General features: G+C 39.7%; 1 protein-coding gene across 3 annotated transcripts in view; it reads left to right on the forward strand.

Moving 5' to 3' along the window:
- Positions 1 to 5265: 5265 nt before the first annotated feature.
- Positions 5266 to 26144, forward strand: part of FBXO25 (F-box protein 25) — a 39319-nt gene continuing 18440 nt past the window's right edge. For 2 of the 3 annotated variants that reach the window (XM_005489154.3, XM_014268532.3), the window contains exons 1-8: positions 5266 to 5422; positions 8235 to 8378; positions 14944 to 15053; positions 16376 to 16425; positions 19354 to 19446; positions 22862 to 22955; positions 23684 to 23868; positions 25737 to 25919. In XM_005489154.3, coding sequence (XP_005489211.1) covers positions 8242 to 8378; positions 14944 to 15053; positions 16376 to 16425; positions 19354 to 19446; positions 22862 to 22955; positions 23684 to 23868; positions 25737 to 25919 — 852 coding nt within the window. In that variant the 5' untranslated portion in view covers positions 5266 to 5422; positions 8235 to 8241. The remainder of the gene's footprint in view (positions 5423 to 8234; positions 8379 to 14943; positions 15054 to 16375; positions 16426 to 19353; positions 19447 to 22861; positions 22956 to 23683; positions 23869 to 25736; positions 25920 to 26144) is intronic. The other variant, XM_026794779.2, reaches the window with a different exon arrangement.

Here is a 26144-nt window from a genome sequence, read left to right on the forward strand (position 1 = left end):
GAAAAACACACATTAAGAAATATCTGGGATGATGAGGCTTTTCTCCAAGTTTTGGTATTTGCTTTTATAGGTTGGGAGATTTTTTCCTGAAAAATGAAACTATTAAGCAACTGACTCCTTGGAAAAAGTCCGAGTGCTTGGATTATGTGTTCTTTTCAATTTTTGTTTGACTTACGAGTTTTGTCTTCATCATTGTCATGTGTTTCCTTCTGCTTTCTAATGATTTTATTGCTCCTGCATCACTTTCCTGTTTCTTTTTGTTGGCATTAAATGTTGCTAAGTAACTGAATTGGGCTGTAGTATTATTTGTCAGAACTATTCTATTTTTTAAAATATGTATAGAGATTACTCAGCAAAATGAAAACCACTCTCCCAAAGGAAAGAGGGCAATTTGCATCTACCACAACCCTCATTTTCAGGTGATTTCTAAGAAAAAAATTGGAAGTGATTCCTATTAACATACTATATGTAAACATAAACACATATAAACATTGCCACAATGCATCTTTTGAGACCAAACAGCTAAGAAAATATGAATCTTAATGACAAGATTCTTTATGTGAGGTTATCCTAAGCCACAACAAATAACATTCCTTTTGCTTTTAATAATGCGTCTCAGTTCTTACAAGCAATTGTAATTTTAAAGTAAAATAGCTTGGATTTCCTTCAGTGCAAGCTCATTTAAAGAATTCACCTTTGCTGTGGATTATTAAAAAGAAATCATAATTTCAGTAATTTAATAGCAAAAATGGGAAAGATGGAATTCACCATTTTATTCTCCTAATTTCATGTTAATGTAGCAATGATCTAGTGTCTCATCTATATGGACCTGCAATCAGCAGTAAGGGTAACTATCCCAATCACAAAACTCATCTGGGTTTAATGAAATTTTCACTTAAAAATCTCTCTGAAACAATCAAAAGCACTAACAGCCACACTGCAGATCAGTTTGTTCAATTTCCACTGGGAAGGTTTAAACTGCTTTAGTATTAAATAAAACATAATAGAAGGCTGTGACACCAGAATAAGAAAATTACCATAGAACTTTATAAGGAATATGTGAAATGGAATAGTGTCAATCAATATTAAATTATTCAAGAACTACTCAAGCTACTCCATGCTGATCAGAATAGTCTTAAAAGCTTCCACATTCCATTGAGTTATTTTACATCTTGAAAACCCCCTAAAGTGAGCAACATGCTTTCTTTTGTATACTTTTAACACAGACATGCACTACACATAAAAAAAATATTTTAAAATAAATTTCTCAGTCTTCAATTAATTTTTTATAGGTCAGAGCATGGGACTCTCAAGACAGCAACTATTCTTATCATGGGAAGTATCTCTAAATCTTGTCATTTGAAAATTTGTCATATTTTGTTACAAAAAAAGCAGATGGAAAGGTATCAAGAGCATTAAATAGTAGAATTACTTCACAAACACTATACAGCAAAATTACTTTGGTTTTGAAGTACGGAGTTAGAAAATTTCACTAGCAAGAGAGGATGCCTCAGTAGTAGCTCTGGGCAATAACCACTTTGCATCTGCTTGTTGAATAATCACAAGACTTTTAGACACTTGGAATGAAACCACATATACATAAAGTCTTGTAATAAGTGGCCCTCTACTAAAAATAAATTAAAAATTACATTCTTCCAGCTCCCTCTATTGTATAATTAATATAAATATGCTGAAGCCAGCAGGTGAAGTATTATAATAGCTGGGCATGAGTAGCAGCAAATATGCAGGAAAGAGAGTTGTCACAGAAAACCCAATTACTTATGTACCTCAGCTATTAATAACTTTATTAAATTTGAAACACAAGTCAAGGAGTGTGACCGCCTAAGCTGGAAGACACACTTGTCCTTGTCCTTCTAGGACATGTACCAGAAAATAAAGGAAAAAGCTAGAAACATATAGGCAGGAAGAGTTTCTTCCCTCCCTATTGTATGCTCCCTAAAGTGTGAGGCATTCACCCAAGGTAACATCCCCCAGCTGGGCTTGATGGCAGCAGGTGTGACCAGCAGGGAGAGAAGGAGAGGTGACCAGCAGGACCAGCAGGGGTGAGCAGCTGGCTGAGGAGGGGACTCTGCCCCTCCCAGGGTGCTATATCCAGCTGGGGACACAGAAGGGCCATGAAGATGCTCAGAGGGCTGGAGCACCTCGGCCACAAAGGCTATCTGAGAGAGCTGTGGCTGTTCAGGGGAGAGGAGGCTCCAGGGAGACCTTCTACAGCTTCCAGTAAATGAAGAAGGCCTACAAAAACCCCACAGAGAGGCTTTTTTCAAGGGCATGCACTGATAGGAAAATGTGAAAAATGCATGTATTTTATGATTGGCTTTTCGCAAATATTAAAATGAATATTATATGTGTTGTATTAGAAAGTAATGCTGTATTAATTCTCTTAACTACTGTGTTAAATATAGGTTTAGGTCATAAAAATTGTTATGTAAGATGCTTTGTTTAAAAGAAAGGACTTGCAGTGAGATAGCAGCCACAGGACACCTAGATCTTTCAGAGAGAAAGAATTTATTGCTCTCTTATCAGAAGAAACGAGCTTCTTCCCGCCTCAAAGGCGCTGTTAGGATTCGAAGGAAGAAGTGGACGATGACCGGACACAATCCTGTGTTTGAATGGAACTTATGCATCATGTATGAGGTGTATGACTACACAACAGGCTATTGATTTAAGGGTTAATCCTCTGTTAACGGGTGTCCTTTTTCCGGCTCGTGCTGCCCAGAAAAAGGTACCCAGATGTCCGTAACTCTTTGTTTTTATTGTCTCATATTGTCCTAATTCAAATTGTCCATATCATTATTACTCTAACTGTATTACTATTTTTATAACCATTTTATTAGTATTAAACTTTTAAAATTTTAAAAACAAGTGATTGGCGTTTTTCACAGAAAAGCAAGAAAAGCTTTAAACGGGGAGAGAGTAGCTTTAGAGTAGATATCTGGGAGCCTTTCCTGCCCTGTGGGGCTGGTGAGCCACTGCCACAGGCTGCCCAGGGAAGCTGAGGACCCTCCACCCCTGGCAGTGTTCAAGGCCAGGCTGGATGGAGCTTTAAGGTCCATCTAGGGGAAGGCGTCCCTGCCCATGGCAGGGAGATTGGAAATAGATGACCTTCAAAGATCCTTTCCAACCCAAACCATTCTATGATATTAGGAGGTGTGGTGCCCACCTCTCTGCTCTCTCACTCCTCCTCTTCAGTAGGACAGGGGAAAAAAAATAATGAGAAATCTTCTGGGTCCAGATAATGACAGAGAGTCAATTAACATCCACCAATAACCATAATCCACCAATTACCATCATAGGTAAACCAGAATCAACTTGGGGAAGATTAATTTAATGTGCTGTGAACTAAAAAATGGGTATTTTTAAAATAGCACCGTGAGAAACAGAACAAAAAACAGAGGCACCTTTTTGTCAACTCCCTTTTTTTCCCAGCCTCAACTCCACTCCTTGTTCTTGACTTTTCTGCCACCTCCTCTCCTCCACAAGTGTCCCAGGGAGATGGGAAACTGCAGTTGGGGTCCCTTCACAACACTTTGTCTGTGCCACCCCTTCCTTCTCATGCTGCTCCCCTGTCCTGGAATTCTCACTGGACAGAGACCTCCACAAACTGTTCCAGTGTGAGTCCCTCCCAAAATGCTGCACTTTTCAAGAAGTAACCTCCTACTTACTGTCTTTCAGGGTTTTAATGCTGCTTACTCCTCAGGTAAACACAAGAGAACCACAGTTTATTTTCTGAAGCGCTTCAGAAAATATGGATTAGATGTTTCACTCATGAAGCTCTGCTAGTAAAATCCAGCCTGCCCTAAAGGAACAACCCCACCAGAGCAATGAGCTGAGTACTCATTGTATGCCCACACACCACAGGACACCTCAAAGACAGAAAATGTAAAAGGATCCTAGAGACAAAAGGATTTGTGGCACATTATGAAGGAATTTTGTAGACCCAGGTGCCAAAGAACAGAAAAAAAACCCAAAACCCTTTCATGGGCTGGAAAAAGAGATTGACATGCTCCTGGCAGAGTAGTGGTATAGAATTTTTAATATTGACTCACATCATTTTCCAGTGCAGGGCAGGGAATGTTTTCAGCCAGGCCATGGCAGAGAGAGTGAGTGGCCTACAGGACCTGGCTGTGCAAAGGCAGCACCTTTGCCGTGGCTGTATTTGTGTCAGGATGTTGGGCTCTTGAAAAATATTTGGGTATTCAACTTTTTCCATCTTCAAGAAAAGAAAGGAATCCTATTTCTAGTTTAATTATTAATAGTAACATATTGAGAACACAATGAATCCTAGACCAAATAAAACTACTCATGTGAGTTTTTCAAGAGCAAAGAAGGAAAAGAAGCCCTTCCAGGTCTTTGCTGAATTCTGTGCTGTTATAACACTGAAATTATTTTATAAGCTCATAAACTCCATTTTCTTATGGGAAAGACTAGCAGAAAGGTTAGGGGTTGCTTCCAGGTAGGGACAAGTTGCAGTAATTGTAGTATTGTCAATCCCAAGCATTCTAATAATTAAAATAACAATTTCTACAGCACAAAATTTAGGACCAATACAATGTTTGAAAACACTACTTAAATTTTGCTATTAATGCCTTGACTTTTTAAAATACTTTTCTCTATAACTAATTTTAAAAGAAAATAACTGATTTGAAGTCAGAAATGTTTATACAATCATATATTAATGATTTGAGGTTTTAACAAACAAGACCTCCATAAACTCGGTTTTCCAGGCACGCTGGCACACCCGGGGCACAGAGTGGCTCACTGGGGCACACAGAGGGTGACTCCACCAGGGTTCTCCGGGCACACCGGGGAGACAGGGTCACAACGGGGACGGGGGGAGTGGTGTCAGACACACCGGTCATGCCGGGAGTCACGCTGGGCATGGAAGAGAGGGGTCACAGCGGTGACACGGAGGGGGCACACCGGGGGGTCATGCTGCTCACACCGGGAGGTTCTCTAGGGGATCACACCGGGGGGGTTCCCTATGGGGTCACACCGGGTGTTACGCCGGGGAATTCCCAAGGTTGGGGGGGATCACACCGGGGGGTTCCCCAGGAGGCTCCGCCCCGCCCCGCCCCGGGGGCCCGGCCCGGCCCCGCCCCGCCCCACGCGCTCCACACGCCCCGCCCCCGCCGACCAAAACATTGGCACGTGCGGCCCGCGGGCGCCGGTCAGGTGGCGCGGCCGGCTCGCGCCGGGGCGGAGACTGCCCCGCCCGGCTGCGCCAATGGCGGCGCGCGCTGCCGGGTAGCAACAAGCGCGGCGGGCGGCGGCCAATCAGCGCGGGGCGGGGGCGTGGCCAGCGCGGCCCATGGTACTTCCGGCAACAGCCCCGGGTCCGGGCCGAGTGCCGGGCGGGGAGCGGTGGGGACGGCGGCGTCGGTGCGAGCGGTGCCGGGAGGTGAGCGCGGCCCGGCCCGGCTCGGCCCGGCCTTGCAGCTGGGTCGGGATGAGGCTTGTGGGGCCGTGTGTGTGAGCCCCGTCGGCCCGCGGGGTTGGGGCTGAGCGTGGGCGGTCGTGGCTTGAGGGGTTTGGGGTTGGTTCTTAGGGGCGTGCTGCAGAGCTGCAGGAGTGTGGGACAGGGTGTTAAAGGTCAGGGTGGGCAGAGGGGGCCGGGGCCGGGCAGCACTGAGGGGGCTGGAAGAGGGCGCGGGGAGCTGCCTGGACCAGTGGGGTGTTGGGGTGCGAGGATGGGAGCCAGCGTGGTTTCACCGGGGGCACACCCTGCCTCACAGGTCTGGTGGCCTTCTACGGTGGGATTTCAGTGTTGGTGGATGAGGCCATCCAGGGTCACGCTGTGACTGGTGTGGATTGCCTGAACTTGTGAAAAGCATTTGATGCTGTCCCACACAAATGTCTCTGAACTGGACAGACATGAATTTGACATATGGACTGCTGGGTAGATAAGGAGCTGGCTGGATGGTCGTCCCCAAAGAGTTCCAGTTAACAGCTCTGTGTCCAAGTGGAGATGAGTGGCAAGTGACATTCTTGAGGACTGGGACTGGGCCTGTTTAACATCTTTGTTAGGGACATGGACAGTGGGATTGAGTGTATCCTCTGCAAGTTTTTGGAAGGTACCAAATTGTGTAGTGCAGTCAACAAGCTGGAGAGAAGGGATGCCATCCAGAGGGACCTTGGCAGGACAGAAAGGAGTGTGTGCAGACAGCCTGAAATTCAGCAAGGCAAAGTCCTAGGTCCTGCAGCTGGGGCATGGCAGTGCCCGGCACAGGTACAGGATGGGTGGAGCATGGACTGAAAGCAGCCTTGAGGAGAAGGCTATTGATTGACAGGGAGCTCAACATGAGTCAGCAGTGTGCAGTGGCAGCCCAGAAAGCTGGAGGTGTTCTGGGGTACACCAAAATAAGTGTGCAAGGGAGGCAATTCTGCCCCTCTGCTCTGCTCTCCTCGAACACCACCTGCAGCATTGCATCCAGCTCTGGGATTGTCACCATAGGAAGGCTGTGACTGTGCTGGAGAGGGTCCAGAGGAGGGATGGAGCACCTATGAGCACTGGCTGAGAGAATTGGAATTGTATAGCCAGGTGAAGAGAAGGCTTTGGGGAGACCATTAGAGCAGTCTTCCAGTCCCTTAAAGGAGGGCTGCAAGAGAACTGGGGAAGGAATATTTTACAAGTGCCTGTAGTGGCAGAAGAAGGCAGAATGGCATCAACCTGAGAGAAGGTAGGCTTAGGTTAGGTCTTCGGGAAAAGCTCTTTACTGTGAGAGTGATGAGGCACTGACAAAGGTTGCACAGAGGAATGTTGAGTGTCCCATCCTTTTTAACATTCAAGGTCAGATTGGATGAGGCTCTGAGCAGCCTGGTTTAGTGGAAGGTGTCACCCAGATTGGAACTGGGTGATCTTTAAGGTCCCTTCCAACCCAAACCCTTCTGTGACAGAGACACCAGTGTGAGGGGAGTACTTCTGGTGGTTCATAATGTTCCTAGGAAGCAGTAAAAGGATTGGAAAAGCAGGTAGGAATGAATAAAGTTTGTTGCAACTGGGGGATTGGATGATGTAAATTTTGAAAAGGTTCTTGTTAGGAGCAGAGGAAAGCTGAGTTCTTAGTAGGAAGGGGATTTCAGTCAATCTTGAGGCCTAGGCAATGCACTTTGTTTTGCATTCTGTGCAGATTTTTAAATAAAGAAAAACCCAGCTGGCTCACTTAGCCTGTATTTCTTCTGGCTTTTTGTCCTCTTCTGACAAATATGTTGGGCAAATACTGGTCAAGAGGGCAAATTTTTAAATAACTTCCTAGTGATGTTTACTGATGGGGCCTAATATTTTTTCAAGTAGTAAAAGTATTAGAAAACGCGTGTTTGTGAGGATCAAAGCTGTTGCTGCTGTATATTAACATGTGTTTTGAATACCATAATGATCTCTTCCCTCTATAGCTTGCATGGAAATCTCTTGTTAAACCAAGGAGCAATATATTTGTGTGATGAATGGGAAGAAGAGAGCAAAAGCTGGCAAGGTTATAGTCTTCAAAGTGTAGGAAACTGCCTTGTTCAAATTCTCAATGTGTCAGAAGTGAATCTCACTTTTGAAAAATGTTAGCAGAACATTGTTTGAGTGATATAGCTGTGATGACCTGTGTCTATTTGTGGGAATTATTGGAGACGTGTCACAATGGACTTTGTTGCAGTCTCCTTTTGTCCTTATCTGCTTAATAGGCTGGCATGGGAGGTGGCCTCAAAAACAACAAAAAGATTTTTGGGAATGTTAAAATTCCTATCCCAAAACATCATTACACATTGTACCATAAACTTAGTATTTGTAAGGATTAGAAAAAACAAAAGGAGCAACATTGATTTTGTGAGCTGTCAATCTCTTTAAAACCATTTATTAGTCACATATGAAAATCAGTAATCTGTTTGATCATGACAGAGCAGATTACACGTGATATAATTATCATTTTCTTTTTTTTGGTGTCATTCCATTCATGGGCTACCAGGATATTTTCCTTTGTTCTCCAAAGAACAAGGAATTCTGATGGTCTTGATCTAATAAAATGCTGAATGACAAGAAGAATATCATTAGAGAATAAAAAAATTTTCTTAAACCACTGAATCTGTTTCTTTAAAGGCTGCTCTACAGACAACTTTTTCCAAGGTACTTTCTTTTTAAGGTCAAAGAGAAAACTGAAATAATGACAGGAAGTTTTGAAACTCTTAAAATAAATAATAGACAAAGAATCTCTTCTTGCTGCTTGTAGAGAAACCATGCCGTTTTTGGGCCAAGACTGGAGATCCCCTGGATGGAGATGGGTTAAAACAGAAGATGGATGGAAAAGATGTGAAACCTTTAGTCATGCACTTGAGGATGGGAATAATCAGCTGAATGATATCAGTCACGCTGTGTAAGTTTAAAAAAAATAAGTGATTCTGCATGAATTAATAGCAGGTGGGAAGGCAAAATTGACTTAATTTCCATTCAGATTGCAACTGTTTGTGGTAGCTGATGTCATCTGTATACAAATGCAATCGTGTTTTGTTAGTTAGGCAGACAGGAGACCCCTGTGGAGACTGTCTGTCTTTTGTCACTGCTTTGGGAGTTGCTTATTTGAGGCAGCCAGACCCCTTCTTAGCCTATATGTCTTTCAAAATAATAAAACAATAAATACTTTTAAAAATCCAACAAAAACCCCTGCCCCCTGATGCCTGTTGAGTGCTATTTAAAGGTAAAAGTGACACTTGTAAATTGCAATTGAACCTGGGAGTGAATGCAGGCTTTCTGCTGAGTGGGTGTTGGGTTAGTTTGTGGCAGCCATAAAATGCCTTTGCTCCAAATATACAATCAGTGGTAGCCTAATGCTCATTCTCTAACACAACAGATGACTGTATGTGCTCCTGTAGGACAGGTGAGAAAGAGATCAGGTAAATACAGTGATACTTGTGGCAAATGGCCACAGGCTGCTGTGATATAAATCATTCTGTCAAAACAAACTTCTCCACAAAGAAGCAATTCTCAGAGGTAGGATTCTTGGTCATAAATTCCAGCATAATGTGCTCATAATGAGGAAAGGGATCATTTGGTGTTTTGTTGTTAGTCCAGTAAAAGATATCTCATCTGGTTTAGAGAGGGATTTACTGGGAAGCTAGGATTTGCTGTAGTCACATGTGTTTTCTACATTTGTAAAACAATCCTCAAGGGAGTTAGCAAGCAGTGAAGCATTATTATTAAGCTTAACCTACTGTTTCCTTCATGCCTTTTTTTCCTTTTGTGTTAATCTGTCACTGATCTCATTTGGCCTTCTTTATCCACACAGTCTGGCCACTGTAGATACAAAACTTTTTCTGGAAGAATGTTCAGTAAGCCTCCAACATAAAAGTTGCCTTAAATACCTTTGAAAAAAGGTATTTAGTAAAGTAAGGGAAATCTAAGTATTTAGCAACTGTGCAAATTGCTTCAAAAATAAATATAATGTAGGTTGAGTAATTAATACTGTTTGATAAGTATGAAAGGAATTATCAGTCTTTGTGAATACCATTAAGACTTCTGCTCATAATTGTGTGTGTGTATAAATGTATAATGTATCTTTTCCCCAAAGAGCAAGGTGAGGTACTTTATGGCTTCTTTGAGCAAAAATACTGGGTTTTCTTTTTCTTTTTTTTTTCCTTAGTCTTGGAAGACCCTAGAATTGAGCTCTTCTGGAGCCAAAAACTGTACTTCTGTCTATTCAATTAAAAATGTATGTTGTCCAAACTCAGACTAGAGAATTCAAGTTGGTATGTCTTGGCATTGTAGCACTACTTAGGAATAATTTCACTACACTTTTAACTTTGGATGTCTGATTATAACTTGAACTTTTTATATGCCAGTTAAGTTTTGCCACTAAACTGCAATTAATGTCTATTTGCACAACATCATGGAACAATTTAGAGTGGAAATGACCTCTGAGCATCATCCGGTTGAAACACATGCTTAAAGCAAGGCCAGCTTGGGTTCTGCAGGGCCTTGCCCAGTTCAGCTTTGTGCTTTTCCAATAATGGAAGTTCTTTTCTGGGTTCCTGTTCTAAGTTCTGTTACTGTCAATGTTATTTTGTTGTTGTTGTGCTGTCTTGTGTTGTATCATTTCTCCCTGCCCTCCTCATTTCAATAAGAATTTCTCTTATCACAGGTTGTGTCCATTACCACTTAACTTACTACTGCCCACCTCCTCCAACCTTACAGTCTTGCTCCATCTTATATATAGCCTCATTTTAAAAACTGACAGCAATTACATTTCCCTCCACCACCAGCTCTAGAACTGAGCAAGGTCATTTCTCTACCCTTGTGCACCATGTGCTCCAGTGGCTTGGGGACTCCCCACTGGAGTTGTTCCAGTATGACAAAGTTTTCACTCTTTTGGGGGGCCCCAAACTAGACACAGTGCCCCAGATGAGTACTCCTGCCAAATAAAGATGGATGTTTGCTTCTTTCAGCATGCAGGATACACTTTCCTTAGCTCAATCCAGGGTGCAGTTGGCCTAACACAACACCAGGGCACACTGCTGACCTGTTTTCAGCTACTTATCCTCCAGCTTCCTGGCTCCTTTCCTGCAAAACTGCTTCCTATCCAGTCTGTACCCAATATATACCCAGGCTTGGGCTGCTTCTGTGTCACCATGTGGGCAGGGCTTCCCATGGTGGCACAGCAGTGTAAGATGTGCTGCTGGCTGGATCTCTGTACCATCTTATGCTCTTTGGAAATAATTATGGTGAATATTGACGATAACTCAGTTTAGATTTGTTAACATGATGTAGCAGTAAAGAAAAATGAGGCTTGATAAAGTGCTTCCTTGTAGAAGAAACATAAGTAAACAGTACAAAAATACCTATTTGTCTCTTTTTAAGCTGCCCTGTGGATAGGGATGATGGTATATGCCAATCTGACCGTTCTAGCAGGGTTTTGTTCATTTATATTCATTGTAAGGAATAATCTTTTTCACTACAATATTCTCTAAGAATCTCTTCTGAAGTTAGTACTTTAGTGTTGTATTTAAGGGAGCAGTTATAGAAGTTTTCCTTTATAAAGAAATAAATTCAAGCTATGTAGTTGAATGAAACCCTTTTTAGTGTTGCTTCTATTCTCTTCTGTGAAAGTATAGATAGAGTTGCTTGCCAAACTTTGTCCTTTACCCATTGCAAATACCTTCTCTTCAGAAATTATGAAGTTCTAATCACAAATACATTCAGAAAGACCTTAAAGACACATAAGTTACTTAAATTGAAGAATGTGTTCTGTTTAATGAGAACTTCAAACTTTGCTTGATTAGTCATCCAATGCTTTGGTGAATCCAGCTGCTGATTTAGTAAAATTGGTGGACCTTATGATAACCATGCTTGAACAAATATAATCACTTGTGCAGGAACAGTTTTAGTTATTTGGATAACTGCACTTTAGATCTTTTCTGGAAACTCAGATTGAAAAAAAGAGACCATCACTTCAGTAGGTCTTAGTTATTTGCATGAGAGTGCCTTGTGTTCAGTTCACATAGTAGCTGGAAATGTGGCTTGGGCTGTGTGCGTTCCGGGTCTGGGGTGTGGATGCTGGCCATGCGTGCCTGTGAATTGAAGCGAAGACACTTCCAGTGCTGTGGCACTGTGTCCTTGAAGTGTTGTTGTGGAGAGAGGCTTGGTGGGGGTGGAACTGCCTTACAGAACTGTATGCGAGTATCTTTCATTAGCCTGCAACTTAGGACTAAAGCTGTCTTATGTGTTCCTTGTGAGGTAAAAGGAAGAGAATTAGACTAATAAGATTTTCACGATGGTGATATTTACTTTGTGTTAGATTCATATGAACAACTTGGGCTAGCAAGGTAGTCATTTCAGTCTGCAGTGTCTCTTGTCTAATTCTGTGAGACACAGTGTTCACAAGAGTGATTCTGCCACTGGATAGAAGTCCTTTGGTTTGAATCTGTTAACAGGTAACATTACAATAGATTTGTCAAATGACAAAATCATTTGGTGTGTGCACTTAGCTCAGGATGTTCCATGGTCAAGCTGTTAGAGTCACTTCTAAAATAATGTGTCTCTGTAAATAATTGCATGAGTTGAGGGCCACATGAAAAGAAGCAAGGGGATGAGGGAAAATAGTTGGAGCTCATATAGCCCTTTCACATTTTCCATCATTTTAAGTGTCATACCCAAGAGGTTATTTAAATACTGCTATGAAATTACTATTTTTGGAAAAACTGAAATTGTTGCATGATCTATCTAAGATATTATAGTTCTAGGGACACCAGGTACTTTGCTTTTAAAAGCTTTAGAATAACTTTTTATGAAGTGTGTCATCAAGACAAGAGAGTAAGAATAGCTGTAAATTGGCAGTATTATGTATGTATTTAAATCCTGCCAGGTGCACTCAAATGTCACGTGCAGCATTATAATAAAAACACTAAATTAAGGCTTCTGTTTCACCATGTGGCACGTGCAGCACTTGATTTGGTTTCTTGTATCTTAGCTTGGTGTTTGAGGGGGCAGGGATTGCTTTTGGAACAGTAGAGAAGGTTTATTACTTGTCAAGCAGCTCTGCAGATTTCTGGAAGGAATGCTAGCAGTCACTGGCTAACTCTGTGTCTCTGTCCCATTCTTCTGATGTCTGTGGGACCCTCACCTTCATTCATTGCTCTCAGCCTAAGGGTTTGTCAAGAAGAGTGGTGTTGTTTGCAGATCAGTAGGGAAAGACTCTCTATGTGAAGTGGGACAGAACATGAGGAAATAAAGCCTCATATCAGAAGATCCTCAGAGGTAACAGTACAATTTGTCTTTTCTCTAAAGAGACTTGAGGAATTCCAGGAATGTCACAGGCAAATTTGAATGCCAGATAAAGGTGTTTGAAATAAGTCATCATGTTCACAATTTCTTATGTTTATTGACTCCTGAAGCTGCCTCAGTTATTTATGTGATGCTTGGGAAGTGTATCTTATGGGGTGTCAGGAGTGGGATTCAAATCACTTCAGGTATGTTACTGGCCTAAATTACTTTGTAGGGACACTTGGATCCAGGATCAAAAGAAGGAATGTTTCCATATTAACCTTCCTCTTCTAAGCAGGCCTTCAGGAATGTGGCCTCCCACCCTCTCCCATTGCTTGCCCTGGGTCAAGGGCCAGGAGAGAGTTTTTGTGCTGCTTGGGTGGTGGTGCAGAGTATCAGGACCTAAATCCCTGGTCTTGTATCTGTTGTTAGGATGACAGAGCTCTGGGAGCTTTGGTCTCAATTTGTGGTTCTGTAGCAACTCTTCAGATTCTGTCATAGCTTCTCACATGGTGTGGTGATGCAGTCAATATGCTAAATCATAACTAAAATAATTTTAGTGAGTTTAGAGATTTCCTGTATGATAGCTTTGGGGGGAAAAAACCCACAAAAACAAACTGCTGGATTGGAATGTTACATAATCAAATAACTTGTGTTGATGTTTTGGTTTTGTCTCTTGCTGGTTTCTTCCCTCCAAACTCCTGCTGTTTGACCAGATGTGATATTTGGCACTGTTCTATAGAATATTTAAGGTGTTGAGTCTTTATCCTCTGCTTTAAAAATATTAAAGACTGAACTAATGCCATCACATTGTATTGAGCACTATCTGAATGCAGATGTTGGTTTCATCTTAGCTTTTTTTTTTTTCAGGATTTAAACCTAACTTTCTTTTTCTAAATCTTCTCAACCTGTGTATCTTTAAGCTGAGCTAGCATGTACTGATTAGAACAATTCAGAAGCCAAAAAATTTTTACAGTGTATTTTAGCAGGTGGTTCAAACCTGAAAATTTTAACTCTGTAAGCTAGTAGCAATAGACTAAAATAATTTGATTTTTGTCACTTTAATGCCCAGATACAGGTTACTTTTGAAAAAACTTCTGTCCTTCAGTTTACAGTATTCAGTTTTTTAATCTGAATTCAAACTGGAGGTGATAAAAAGCAATTCAGATTAAAAATAGTAACAGATGTGAGGAATTTCAACTTTGTTACCAAAGAGCAGTAATGTAGAAACAAATAAGTCCCCCAGATGAACTTCATTACCATGTTTCCTTCATTATTTTTCTTATCTGTGCAGGACCGTGGCCTTCATATGAGGTATCTTCCTTCTCAGTGCTAGAAAAGAGAACACCCATTCTTATCTTTGGTGGTGGTCCTTATAGTTATCTGCAAAAATGGAATGAAAGTTTTATGAGCTGTGTAGATTTCCTGTAGCACAGACAGTTTTAAATGCATTAACATTTTAGAAGTGTTAGCTTATTTTCAATGATTTATATGTGTATTTTTTTAATATTCAGACTTGGTGTTCGATATACATGAGCATTTGGTGTAGTTTTCAGTGTTGGGTTCCATAGTTAACTGTCAGAAGTGACATAGGGGGAGTTGAGTCTCTCTGGCAGTGACAGACACTTGGCTCTTGATGCTGTGCAAATCATTGGTGAAACAGTGCCATGACACCTGTAGTATGTGCAGAGTTGTGAATCACAAGTGTCTGTAAAAAGGGCTTTCTTTGCCCCAAAGGTGACAGTAGTAAAAGAGATGTCATTCATTGTTGGCTTTCTGCCTGTGCAAGGATGTGCAATAATTGTTCACAGACTTTTTACCTGTGCACAGTTAAGGCTTGGTCCACTTCAAAAAATGGATTTTTGTACACCAGAACTCTGCAGAGTTTTCCAGTCAGTAGTGTCTCCTTAGTAGTCCTTCCTGAATGTCAGTAATGATTTTCAAGGTACCTCTTAGGAAGATACTTTCATGTATTAATCACTTTGGCATAAAATTCAACCCCTCTGGGAAGAAGAGAAGACAGCTTCTCTCCAGATAAATGTTGCTATAGACAATGAGGTAGAGGATCTTAATTAAGAACATGATCTCTTTTTTTTCAGCTGGTTGAATTTAATGCAGAAAATTGTAAGATGTATGCATCTTAAATATTTGATTACTGCTATTCTAATTAGATGTTTTTATTTCAGTATCATAACTGGAGATGAGGAGAATGAAGAAGTGTACAATACTGAAGACTGTGAGTTTGCAGCCAAGAAAAGGAAAAAAGATCATTTTAGGAATAACACAGATTCTCAATGTAAGGCTGGGGTTTTTCATTTCTTTTAGAAGACTCATGTAGGTTGAGAGAAATGTTGTAATAGTCATGTTATACTTACCTATAGAGTAGCCTTCAAAATTATGCTTATTTCTGTATTGGCAAGAAATTCTGGTGTCAAAAGTGATATGTCTTAACAGAACCAGTAGTATTGATCATTTATTGTGTTGGATTTTTTTTCAAAGAGCTAGAGGTAATGCATTTAAGAATAGTAATTGCCGAGTATTAGGTGTCTTCTGATACTAACCACTATTATATTTTGTGGGCTAGTTTTAGATTCAATTCTTCTGGATGCTTATGGGAGCTTCTGCTTCTCAAAGCATATGGTTTATTTTGTTTATTTCAAGTTCTAATTAGTCAACCAACTCCAGAATCAGTACATAAATGAATATATTTTGTCACAGTAATCTTATCTCTTGATAAAGATTTTATCAGTCCTGAATTTCTTGGAGGCAAGTATCTTTCAAAAAATTAAGATATTAAAGCCATTTTATCAGTTCTCATTTGTAAAAGATTGCTTGTGCTTTGGACTGGAAGTGTGTATGGCAGCAAGTATATTATTGAAGCAGAGAGTTTGGTAGAGTAGGTAAAAGAAAAGGTAAGTTGGTTAGCAGCAAATTGGCAATTTCTAATGCTTTGATCTTGAAATGATCTGTTACTTGTATATCCCCAAAACTGTTGGAGAGATGGTGTTGCAGAAAGCTGCAAGCCTCTCCAGGCTTGTCTGAGTTTCAGGTATTTCAGAAGATTCAAGGGGCTCTGTGTCCCGTTTGACAACATGCAAGACTTTATAAAAGCTGAAGGTCAGCCTGATTGCATTTATTAGTCTTGAATCCTTGCCTTCCCTGCAGTCCTCTGCAGTTAGTTGATACCAAGTCAATGTAGAACAGGCACCTGTACAGAGGAAAATGGATTAGAGGGGTGGAGTGGTCAGGAACAAAAGTGTTGTCTATATCTGCTCTACTTTCAAATGCTAAGGAGCCTTTTGTATAAAAAAAGAAGTCAGGAGTTATGTAGGACCACTGTTATGTCAGTGGTTGGTCACAGCTGGCAAAAGTTGTCATTCATCTGCCAATTGTGTGCCAGCTCATGGGGTTTTAAAAAAGCATTTATATAACTTTTCTGTTATTTTCATGAAGTCCATATCTTGTGACAATTTTTAGTTATCTTTTCCATCATTTATAAACTTCTTTCATTAAAACTGTTCTGCTATCTTATGAAGTGTTTTATTGAAAGTTGTATGTTCTGGAAGGCATTAACTAATGCGGAAGCCTAAAATGATTGCATTTTGATTTTTATTTTAGGTTTTTATCGTGAAAAGTGGATTTATGTTCATAAAGAAAGCACCAAGGAAGTAAGTCTGCATGGTGTGGGTCAATTCCTACAATCTTTGTGGTGCTTAATTGACAGACAGTATATTGAAAAAAGTATTTTTGCCAGATGTTCGTAGGGGCTATACTTAACACTTTTCATTGGCAGCACTGGACACCTGCTTATGGTGAGGCAAAGGCAGCTGGCAAAGTGACTTCTCATTAGGTCTTTGTGGCAGAGATGTGGGAATTTGCAAGGATAGAAATACAGTTCTTCACTGCTTATCCAAGCCCATATATCTTTCTACTGACTCTTTGAACTAAAATTGAAAGCATTTGCAAAACCAGAGAAATATCTCCAAAGAAGTTGCTTGCAGGCAGCCACCTGATATTTTGGGATCATGGTGTAAATTTGAATAGAAGTAAGTAAAACATCAGTTTCAAATTTTACAAAGAGGATCATTATTTTCAACAAAGTCCACATGCTTTCAGTTTGGCATATAAACTATATCATGAAACTGCAAAGGGAATATGAAAGCTCTTGAAGTGACCTCTTGGAAGGTTAAAATACATCCATTGTATGTAGAAATTAAACTGTCTTGAAGTGTGAGTTCCACCCCTGTGCTGGTTGCCATGGCTGTCTGAGATGTGTGGAACTGGAACACCAGTAAGGAGGTTTTACATCCACATGGTAATGCCAGCCAGGAGAGGGAGAAGGAGGTGAGGCTGATGCCTGTAGTCATGCAGGCAGAAGTAGCTTTGCATTTTAGAGCTGAGAGAGACAATACAGAGCTTTTTACTCAGGAAGGGCATGCTGTGGAGGAGAGCTTACATAAAAGGACAGACTGCAAGGCTTTGCAGCACTTATAGACCACTGACCCAGAGACTGCCTGTCTACATCTGAAGGGTGCTTTAAAGCCTTTCACCAGATTCACAGCCCTCTTTCTGCTTTATCTTCTAGATTAGGTTACTTAGATTGGTCTGCAAGAGTCTCGAGCATGCTTTTTCCCTTTGTGCTGTCTTAAATTAGGGTGAGAAAAGAGCAGGGGGACAACAATCTGTCAGCAGTTATTGTGGTGCTTTGAATGATGAGGTTAAGCTGATGTTTCAAAAGTACATTGAGGCCAAAATACAAATAGCTTAAAATCATGCATTGATCTCCTTCATAACCCATATATAAAGGGGTTATTTTTTTCCCCTACTTGTGCAGAAGTTGGTGCACTTGTGTCATGTGATTATTTGCTTCTGTTCCTTTTCCATTCAGAGAGCAGACAAAATATTTTGGTTACCTTCCAATATATGACCATTCATCTTTCAGGTTTATTTGGGTTTTTAGTATAAAAAAAACAAACCAGTGATGGTTAGAATTAAGCACTTATCTTTCAAGTAATTATTTGTATAAATTTAAAAGCTTAGAGTAGTCGGTTTAAAAAGTAGCAAGGAATAAGAATAGCTTAAATTGCTGCTCTGGATTTTTCGATTCATGTAATCTGAAACATAATTTGTGGGTTCTAGTTTTTCTTACAGGTTATAATCTTTCTTTATTTGGAAATAATGGTCTCACAACTAGGAAGCACTTCTTCCCAAGCTGGATACTGTTTTTAGGGCAAAATGACAAGATAGGGAGGTGTTGATAAGAAACATGTGAAACATGCTATGGGAGAGCATTGAAATTAAAGAAAACAAAACCAAGTATGGCTGAAATGAAATTGGAGATGTTTTTTGAAAAATTTTGTCATGATGGTACACTGGGAAAGATAGAGCTGTAGTTTCATAGCAGTCTGTTCAGGGAAATGTCTCTTATGTTAATGTTTTAAGCATGATCTAATGATAACTGTTTAGCCAGAGAACAGCCACAAATATTTCAACAATTTCAGAAATTTCAACAAAAGTTTTGTTGACTGTATTGCTGTTAGCTAAGCAAGGTGTGCATATTGAGAAGTGGGCAGCGCGCTTGGGTCTGAGGTGCATCAGCTGAATGAGCAAGCAGTGCAATACTGAATTTGGTCATTAAACAACAGGCAGTAATTATCACCACTCTGCAGTGAGTTCTTAACTGCCCCATCCTGCTGGGGTACATGCATGGTATGTGTTCACTGGGTGACAAAAAGGAACATTATTTGTACTTCAAAACTTGTCAACATCCCATAATTTTCCAAGGAAGTCTGTCTATGAATGAATTTTAAATAATTATTTATCTTCCTCCTTCCCTGGGCTAATAAAGCCATAATAGCACACTGCTCTGCAAGACTGTTTTACCAGTCAGAGATTTTTGTAGCCTCAGTATATTTGGTCCTGGGCTCCAGTGTGGCTTTGTGGCTCTAAATGTGCTGAGTTTACATAATCCCATGTCATTTTGGGCTGCTGCTACCACCTTAAGTTGTTCTCAACAGCCTCTGAAACTTCCATTTTCACATTAGGATGTGGAGAAGTACCAAAGGAAAATGTACTTGCTTTTACTCTTGGTGCTTAAAAAAAAAAAATGCCTAAGCTTCTAGCACCTGGAAAACAAATTCTAGATGTTGAGACCATTTTTTCTTCTGATCCCAGAAGCAAGGTGCTATGTTCTCACCCTCAAGTGTGAATCAGATAATTCTCATAATTGTAGGCTCAGACAGCTGTAGAAGCAAACCTTCCTTGTGCAGGGCAAATGGGGACTGTGCTAGCCACGAGGGAGTGCCAGCATTGTGAGAGTGGAGTAGATTCCCAGGGAAATCAAATACCAGTGATGCCAGATTACACATTTAGTATGAATTGAAAGGCCTTGCCTACATAACCTGATAGTTACAAATAGCATATCTTGTTTCATTTAATTTCTTGTAGAACAAATAACTCTTCAGTCCAGAGGCACTGTATTTCCAGGGAGCATGGTATCCATTAGCATCAGCTGCATGTCAGAGTGCTTTTCTGAATGTTTTGCTCAATTTTGTCTTTGTCTCCTTCCATTTAAAGTGTGCTTTTCCCTTTCTCAGAGACATGGCTATTGCACCTTGGGAGAAGCCTTTAACCGCTTGGACTTCTCCAGTGCGATTCAGGACATCAGGAGGTTCAATTACGTGGTCAAAGTAAGCTCTCTATTTTATATGTATATTATAAAAATTGAGTAAATTTTCTCTGGTGAAAACTCATTATATGGCTGCCTGAAAGCCTGTAGCTTGAGGAGGATGGTGATAGCCAGTGTGCTGTCTTATTTAAAAGGGAAACATCAATGGTAGTTTCAGTTGTTCATCAGTCTGGGTAATGAACACTCTTTAAAAGTAAAATAATTTCTATACAACCAAAAATAGTAAAGTGTTACCAATCTTAAATATACATTGCTGCATCTCAAATATGTTTCAAATAACAATTTACAGAAGAATACTTGATGTATAAGTATTCTGCTATTTCTGTATCTTCCGTAACTTCTTACCAGTCCTGTGATTCATTGCAGTTTTTTTTTAATCAAGGACAAGATATCTATGCATTTATCTTTTGTTAAAATTCCTTATAACTTTAGACTAGAGCCTTAATTACCTCAGTGTCTCACCAGCTGCCCACTTGGAAATGCCTGTTTTGGGGATACTGATCTTGTTCTAGCCCCAGGTTTATTCTGTTATCAAACTTGAGGTAGTAAAGTGCTTGTCCCAGCTCCTAGAGAAGCTCAAAATCTGAGTCATATCAGGACTAGAGTGAACTTTTCAGTGGTGGGGCTGTTCACAAATATTGTATTTCTTGGAATGCATCCTGAACTTGAAAAGACACAAATAAAAATTAAACAAACATACCAGGAGAACAGCTTTACCACTAGCCTGTGGATTATTTGTATAGAAAACACATTCTACCCATCGCTGTGAAGATGAGGCAATGTATTGTACTTTCAGAAAAACAAGAGATGTGGAAATAAAAAGGATTTGCTTCCAGGCTAGTGGTTAGGGTACTTGCCTGGTTTGTTCCCCTTGCAGGGTTTGGGGGTTTTTGGTATATGTATGTGTTGTGGTTTAGAACATTACTTTCTAATGCTGTTTTGGGAGCAGAATCAAGAGCCTTGATCCTTCCCAAGACTTTTCAGCCTTGAACACAGTAGGAAGAGGAAAAACCAAACCACTTAAAAAAGGTGACTTGGTATAAATGGTGTCAACCTTGGGTGTCTCACTTGAATAGCAAGCAGGTAAAAGGAAAGCAGATCTAGAATTTTGCATTTGTTTTAGATGCTGCAGTGCCTAAACTGGGTTGCTCAAAACAGTTGATCAAGACAAGGTGCAAAGTCCAGCACAAGCATGTTGACCAGTTTTTCTTCTGTTGACCAAGAAATATAAAAAGCTGGTTTAGTCAACCAGGCTTAAGATCATTGAGGAAGGAGCAGTACTTTAAAATTCAGAAATTTAGTTTTGCAATCCAAACCATTATTCTGCTAACAGCAGACTCTAAGAAATCTGAGTGAATTTAAAATAGTAGATAGACTTTTAAAGTCCTTTAAAAGTTTTAGAATTTATTTGGAATGTTTAAAATTTAGAATTGTTTTACAAATACACAACTTTGATCATGTTTTTGCATCAGTTCCCCTGAGGTGGTAGCTGTTTGTTGATAGCAAGGTATAACTCAAGAACTATTTTTGCTGTTTTTAAAGACCAATCCCTACCCTAGCTCTTCTTTGATGCCAGACCATCAAGATGATTCTCCAACTAACTAAAAATATGTCATTTGTTATTAAAAGTTAGTATTGCTGTCTGTCCAGGACTCAGGATAGGCAGTGAGGGGGAGAAGGTAGGATCAGTTAGTTTTTTGTATTTGTTGGTGCTGTAGTGTATTGATAACTTTGCAGCTGTTCAGTACTGATACACTGAATTTGATGTGGGTGGGTTTTGTCCCAATGTTTCTGAGCAAACAGATCATTCAAAGTTACAATCTCTAGTAGACAACATAAGCCATGGCTCTGCATGTATCAGCGTGTGATCCTAGTGCTCTGCTACTTTGCTTTTGCTACAATTGTCTTAATCCTTGCATATTAACTTTCACTGAAATTGGAATCTTCATTACAATTAATCAGGTGGAATTTATTTCTTTAATTTCCTCTTTAGACTGAGCAACATAACTGATTTTTTTTTTTTTAATTAATCAAGAGAAATGTACCTACTTGCTTGAACTGGCAGGCTGCCAGAGACCTCTAGGTATGTTCTCAATTATTAATCAAGCTAATAGGCTTTGAAAAAGCCAACAAAGAGATCTTGGTATCTATTTATACAGTTTTTGAGACTAGATTGCTTGTATTTAAATACATCAGGACAATTATTTCTTTCTTTCATAGCACATAATATTTTGTCAGAGATGGTGCAGCGGAGCCAGAAGTAACATTATTAAATCAGGGACAGAACAGCTGTATTCTTTCTCCCTCCTAAGGAAAATTATTGTTGAGTGAAGTGTCAAATTGGTGTTTGAGAAATGAAGATACAAAATAATTTTTGGCAAGCTTAGTCTTTTTCATTTGCTGTGCCAACACTTGGTGCTACCTTGTACCAGAACACTCTGTAGGGAATGCTGTTTTCTGCTCCATGCTTTCCCTTTCCAGTGTGTTGAGAACACTTGTTCTGAACTCATTGTTATAAAGTCCAAATTGCAAAGCTCAGTGCCACACCTCCAAACATTGCAATGGTGTCACAAGATCAAAGTCTCTCATAATAAGAGACCATGTTTTGTTGAAGAGCTAATGAATCTGAAATGTAAAAGCAAATATGCCAGAATGGAGCTAGTAGCTATAGCTTGGCATTCATGTGAGGCAAGAACTTAAGCGGTTGTGATTATTTTGCCCTAAACCATTGCCACCATTCTTGTCACTCTTTTTGCTCACAGTGGTTTCAGAGACAGACATGTGGACAGCTAGGAGATTCTTACTATAATACTTAAGAGAAAGTTACTGATACGGTTTGTACACTGCTCGTTATTAGATCGCTGTGGTGTATTCTGCCAGGGACCTGAATGTAGGTCTAATACAGAAGTTGATTTTGCCTAGTTTAGGCTAAATAGGGGATTTCCTCTCCATGAGTAGAAGGTAGTGCACTAAATCCATCGCACTTCAGTTTGACCAGTATGATACTTTCACTCAGAAGCTGTAATTCTGGTAGCTGGTATTAGTTCCGAGTGATGTTCCTGGCCACCAGATCTGTCAGGGACTTCAGGACCCAGCCACATGCAAGTTCACATTTGTATTTGTGAGCCCCCAAAACAGACTTTCTCTGTCGTTTCACTACAGCTCATAAAGTATGTCATGTGCTTTGCCAGAGATAAGCATTTGCACAGTATTTTGAAAGTGTGCATCCTTCAGAAATTGTTCATGGGATGCCAGTAGGAATGCTTAAAGCTTTCCACATGTCTTACTTAGTCTTATGAAATCTGTAGTTATATTTTTACAATTCAGGCTGTTGTGGGTGAGTGTATGCGCTAAATGTGCATTTAAAACCATCCTTTACTTCTGTCATTCTTCTGACTTTAAATTTTTTGTCATAGCTTTTGCAGTTAATTGCAAAATCCCAGTTAACTTCACTGAGTGGTGCAGCACAGAAGAACTACTTTAACATTTTGGACAAAATTGTGCAGAAGGGTAAGACCTAAAGATTTGTAATCTAACTGTTCAGATTTAATTGGTGTAACTAAGCTATCAACTGATGTTTTTGTTGTTGTTAGTCTTATTACCATTTTTACATTGTAAGACATAGTAATGGCATTCTTAATTATGCCAGGTTTCATACTTGCCATTCCATGATTGCAATAAGTTATTTTCTCTTATTGAATAAAGTCTATTGAAACAGGTTGGTGAAATTATGTGACATTTAGATTCTATTCAAAAACTATAGGTTACTGTTAAATTATACTCTTCACAAAATGCAGAAGCTTTTAGGCTAATAAAATTTTTGGGTTTCAGTTTTCATGATGTACTGAAACTCAAAAAACATACATTTTGATTATTTTAGGAAAAAGCCATTACATTATATTGATTTTTTTTTTTTTTTGGTAGCCACATTAATGAAGATGTTATACTGTGTGCTTTGAACCGAAGAAATTTGATTTATACCTAACTGTTGAGCATTAAGCTTATTAAATGCATAGCATGAATTTTTGCATCAAATTTGCCTGTGAAATTGTTCATTATTGATCTTGCATCTGAGGAACAGCACCAATGAATGTCGTGGTGGGAATTAGGGCAGTTATTTGTACACAAACAATTGAGTTGTAATTAATTCATCTGAAAAAGGACTGTTGATTAGCTTGAGCTATTAGCTTGATTAACTCTGTCAACAAAAATTGTATTTGGTTTGTTTTGTTTTCCAGTTCTGGAAGACCAATATAATCCACGATTGATCAAGGATCTTCTGCAGGATCTGAGTTCTACTCTCTGTATACTGATTAGGGGAGTAGGAAAATCTGTGTTGGTAGGCAACATCAATATTTGGATTTGCCGATTAGAAACTATCCTTCTGTGGCAACAACAATTAAAAAATCTTCAGATGAACAAGGTACATTATTAAATCATGTTAATTAATATTTGGGGGAGTAGAATTATGTTGAATATTGCATGAGGATTTGTAAGTGAACCACGTTTCAAATACATTTTAAACAGTTTTACTTGTTTTGTTTTATGAAGAAGTAATGTGAAATTAACTCACTGGCATCAACTTAATTTTCTGATGTTTTAGTAGCTTTTCTCTGGTGAAAACTGCTACAGTGTCCGTACTGCTGCTTTGTAGTAGAGATTTATAGATAGTTTTTTCCACTCAAGTTTTAAAAAAGTTGTCTCTAGTTTGTCAGATAGACATGGGGAAAAGGCCCCAATTTTTAGTTCCAAAATAAATTTTCTACAACTGAAGAAATAAAAATCTAAAAGACATTTTGGAGGGGTATCAACTCAAGTAGCAATTTTACAGATTTATTCATTAGCACAGTTGCTTTTGTAAAAAAAAAAAAATGACTTCAGCATCTGGATTCTCCTCATGTGACTGTGTTCAAAGCATGTGGTGTGCACTGTTCCAAGGTTTTATGGTGGAAACTTCTGATGATAGGCAGACAACTTTTTTAATCTGACTGGATTACTCCTGGAAGAAAATCCTGTAAGATATTGCTCACTATAAAGTCATACAGGTGTTTTATCTATTGACTTCCAGCTGTGAAATTTTGAAATTGTCCTTTCTGTGTGGGCTGGTTATCTGAATAAACCAGCTACTTTTGGAATAGAAAGGAGAACTGAGAAACCTGGTTTCAGCAGTTTCCATGCACCAGGCAACCAAAGCACAGACACTTCTGAGACAGTGCAGTTAGTGCTGCACTTGTTCCCTTCCAGTGTGACTCCTCCCTTGGAGCTGTTTTACACTGGCTAAAGATTCCATGAGGAATCTTGCATCTGTAGTGCTCACACAGTCATTCCTCAGAGGAGGAATGCTGTTGCTCCAGCAGTGCTTGGACCAGGTGACTCCATGGAAATTCTGGTCTGTAAGCAAGGTGAATGGCTGGGAAGGAAGCAACAGAAATGTGAGCCCATGGGTGCAGGGCTGCTGTGCTGCCACCACCTTGTGACAGGGCAGCTCTGCTCCCTGGGGCTGGCAGCTGCCCCTGCTCCCTCCCTGCCAGCTGGGACACGGCCTCCAGCCTGCTGGGCCTGTGCCACTGTGGGCTCCAGCTGTGGTCCTGTGGGAGCTGTGCTGCTGCTCACCCACTGCAGCTCACAGAGGTGTATAATCCTAATGAAAATGTTCTCAGTGCCTCTCATCTGTCACCTCTGCCTGTCTTCTCATTTATAAATAAGGGAGAACTTTCTCTAGACTTCAGCAAATATCCCACTCTTCTGCCTCTAACTTCCAAAATGCTTTCATTTTGTATCTCTGGTCTTCAATCCTGTATTCTATATTCTGTTCTGTACTCTAGTTGGCTTAAGGCAAGTTGATATGTGTTTTGTTTGTTAATAAAAATTGAAACACTATAGTGATTCAACAAGTTTGAAGTAATTGGTTCATGCCTTTCTTATAGTCAAGACTTTAGCACACTATGGATGGAATTGACTAGATCACAGTTTTCAAGGCTGCATAATATTACTTTGAGAGAACAGAATTGTTTCAAAAATTATTTGAAATTTAAATAATGGATTAAGGATATGTTTAACAGTAGGAAAGCTATGAATTATAAAGCTTACAGTTTGTTGCTTCTTCTGTGCATTAATTTAAATTTTCAACAGCAGTTAGAGAATAATTGTAGGCAAGCATTAACCATAGATTTTACTCAATAATTTGAAAAAACTAAACAAAGACCTAAGATACCTCTAAAGTAAAGAATCTTATTTGTACTTTAGACTGTCATGTTTTTGTAGCTAAAAGTCTTCAACTCTTCTTTCCAGCAAGTCAACAATGGACTTACACTTAGCGATCTCCCTCTCCATATGCTGAATAACATCTTGTACAGGTTCTCTGATGGCTGGGACATTATTACTCTGGGTCAAGTGACCCCAACTTTGTACATGCTTAGTGAAGACAGGCAGTTGTGGAAAAAACTCTGCCAGTACCATTTTGCAGAAAAGCAGGTAATAAACTCTTATTATTTGTATAAATTTAGCTTTTTTCATATCATATAGTAATAATGGGGCATGAACTTGCCCTTTTTGAGATAGAAGTTTATCATTGTGCCATAATCACAAGTACTCTCTGTATTTGGGGCATGATTCCTCCTAAGTGTTCAATTCAGTATGTCTGCAAGTTTAGGGTAACTACTGGGCTGTTTCCTTGCATTATTTTTGGAAGTGAATGCA

This window comes from Zonotrichia albicollis, chromosome 3 (assembly GCF_047830755.1).
Source record: "Zonotrichia albicollis isolate bZonAlb1 chromosome 3, bZonAlb1.hap1, whole genome shotgun sequence".
In the NCBI taxonomy this organism is placed as follows: domain Eukaryota; kingdom Metazoa; phylum Chordata; class Aves; order Passeriformes; family Passerellidae; genus Zonotrichia; species Zonotrichia albicollis.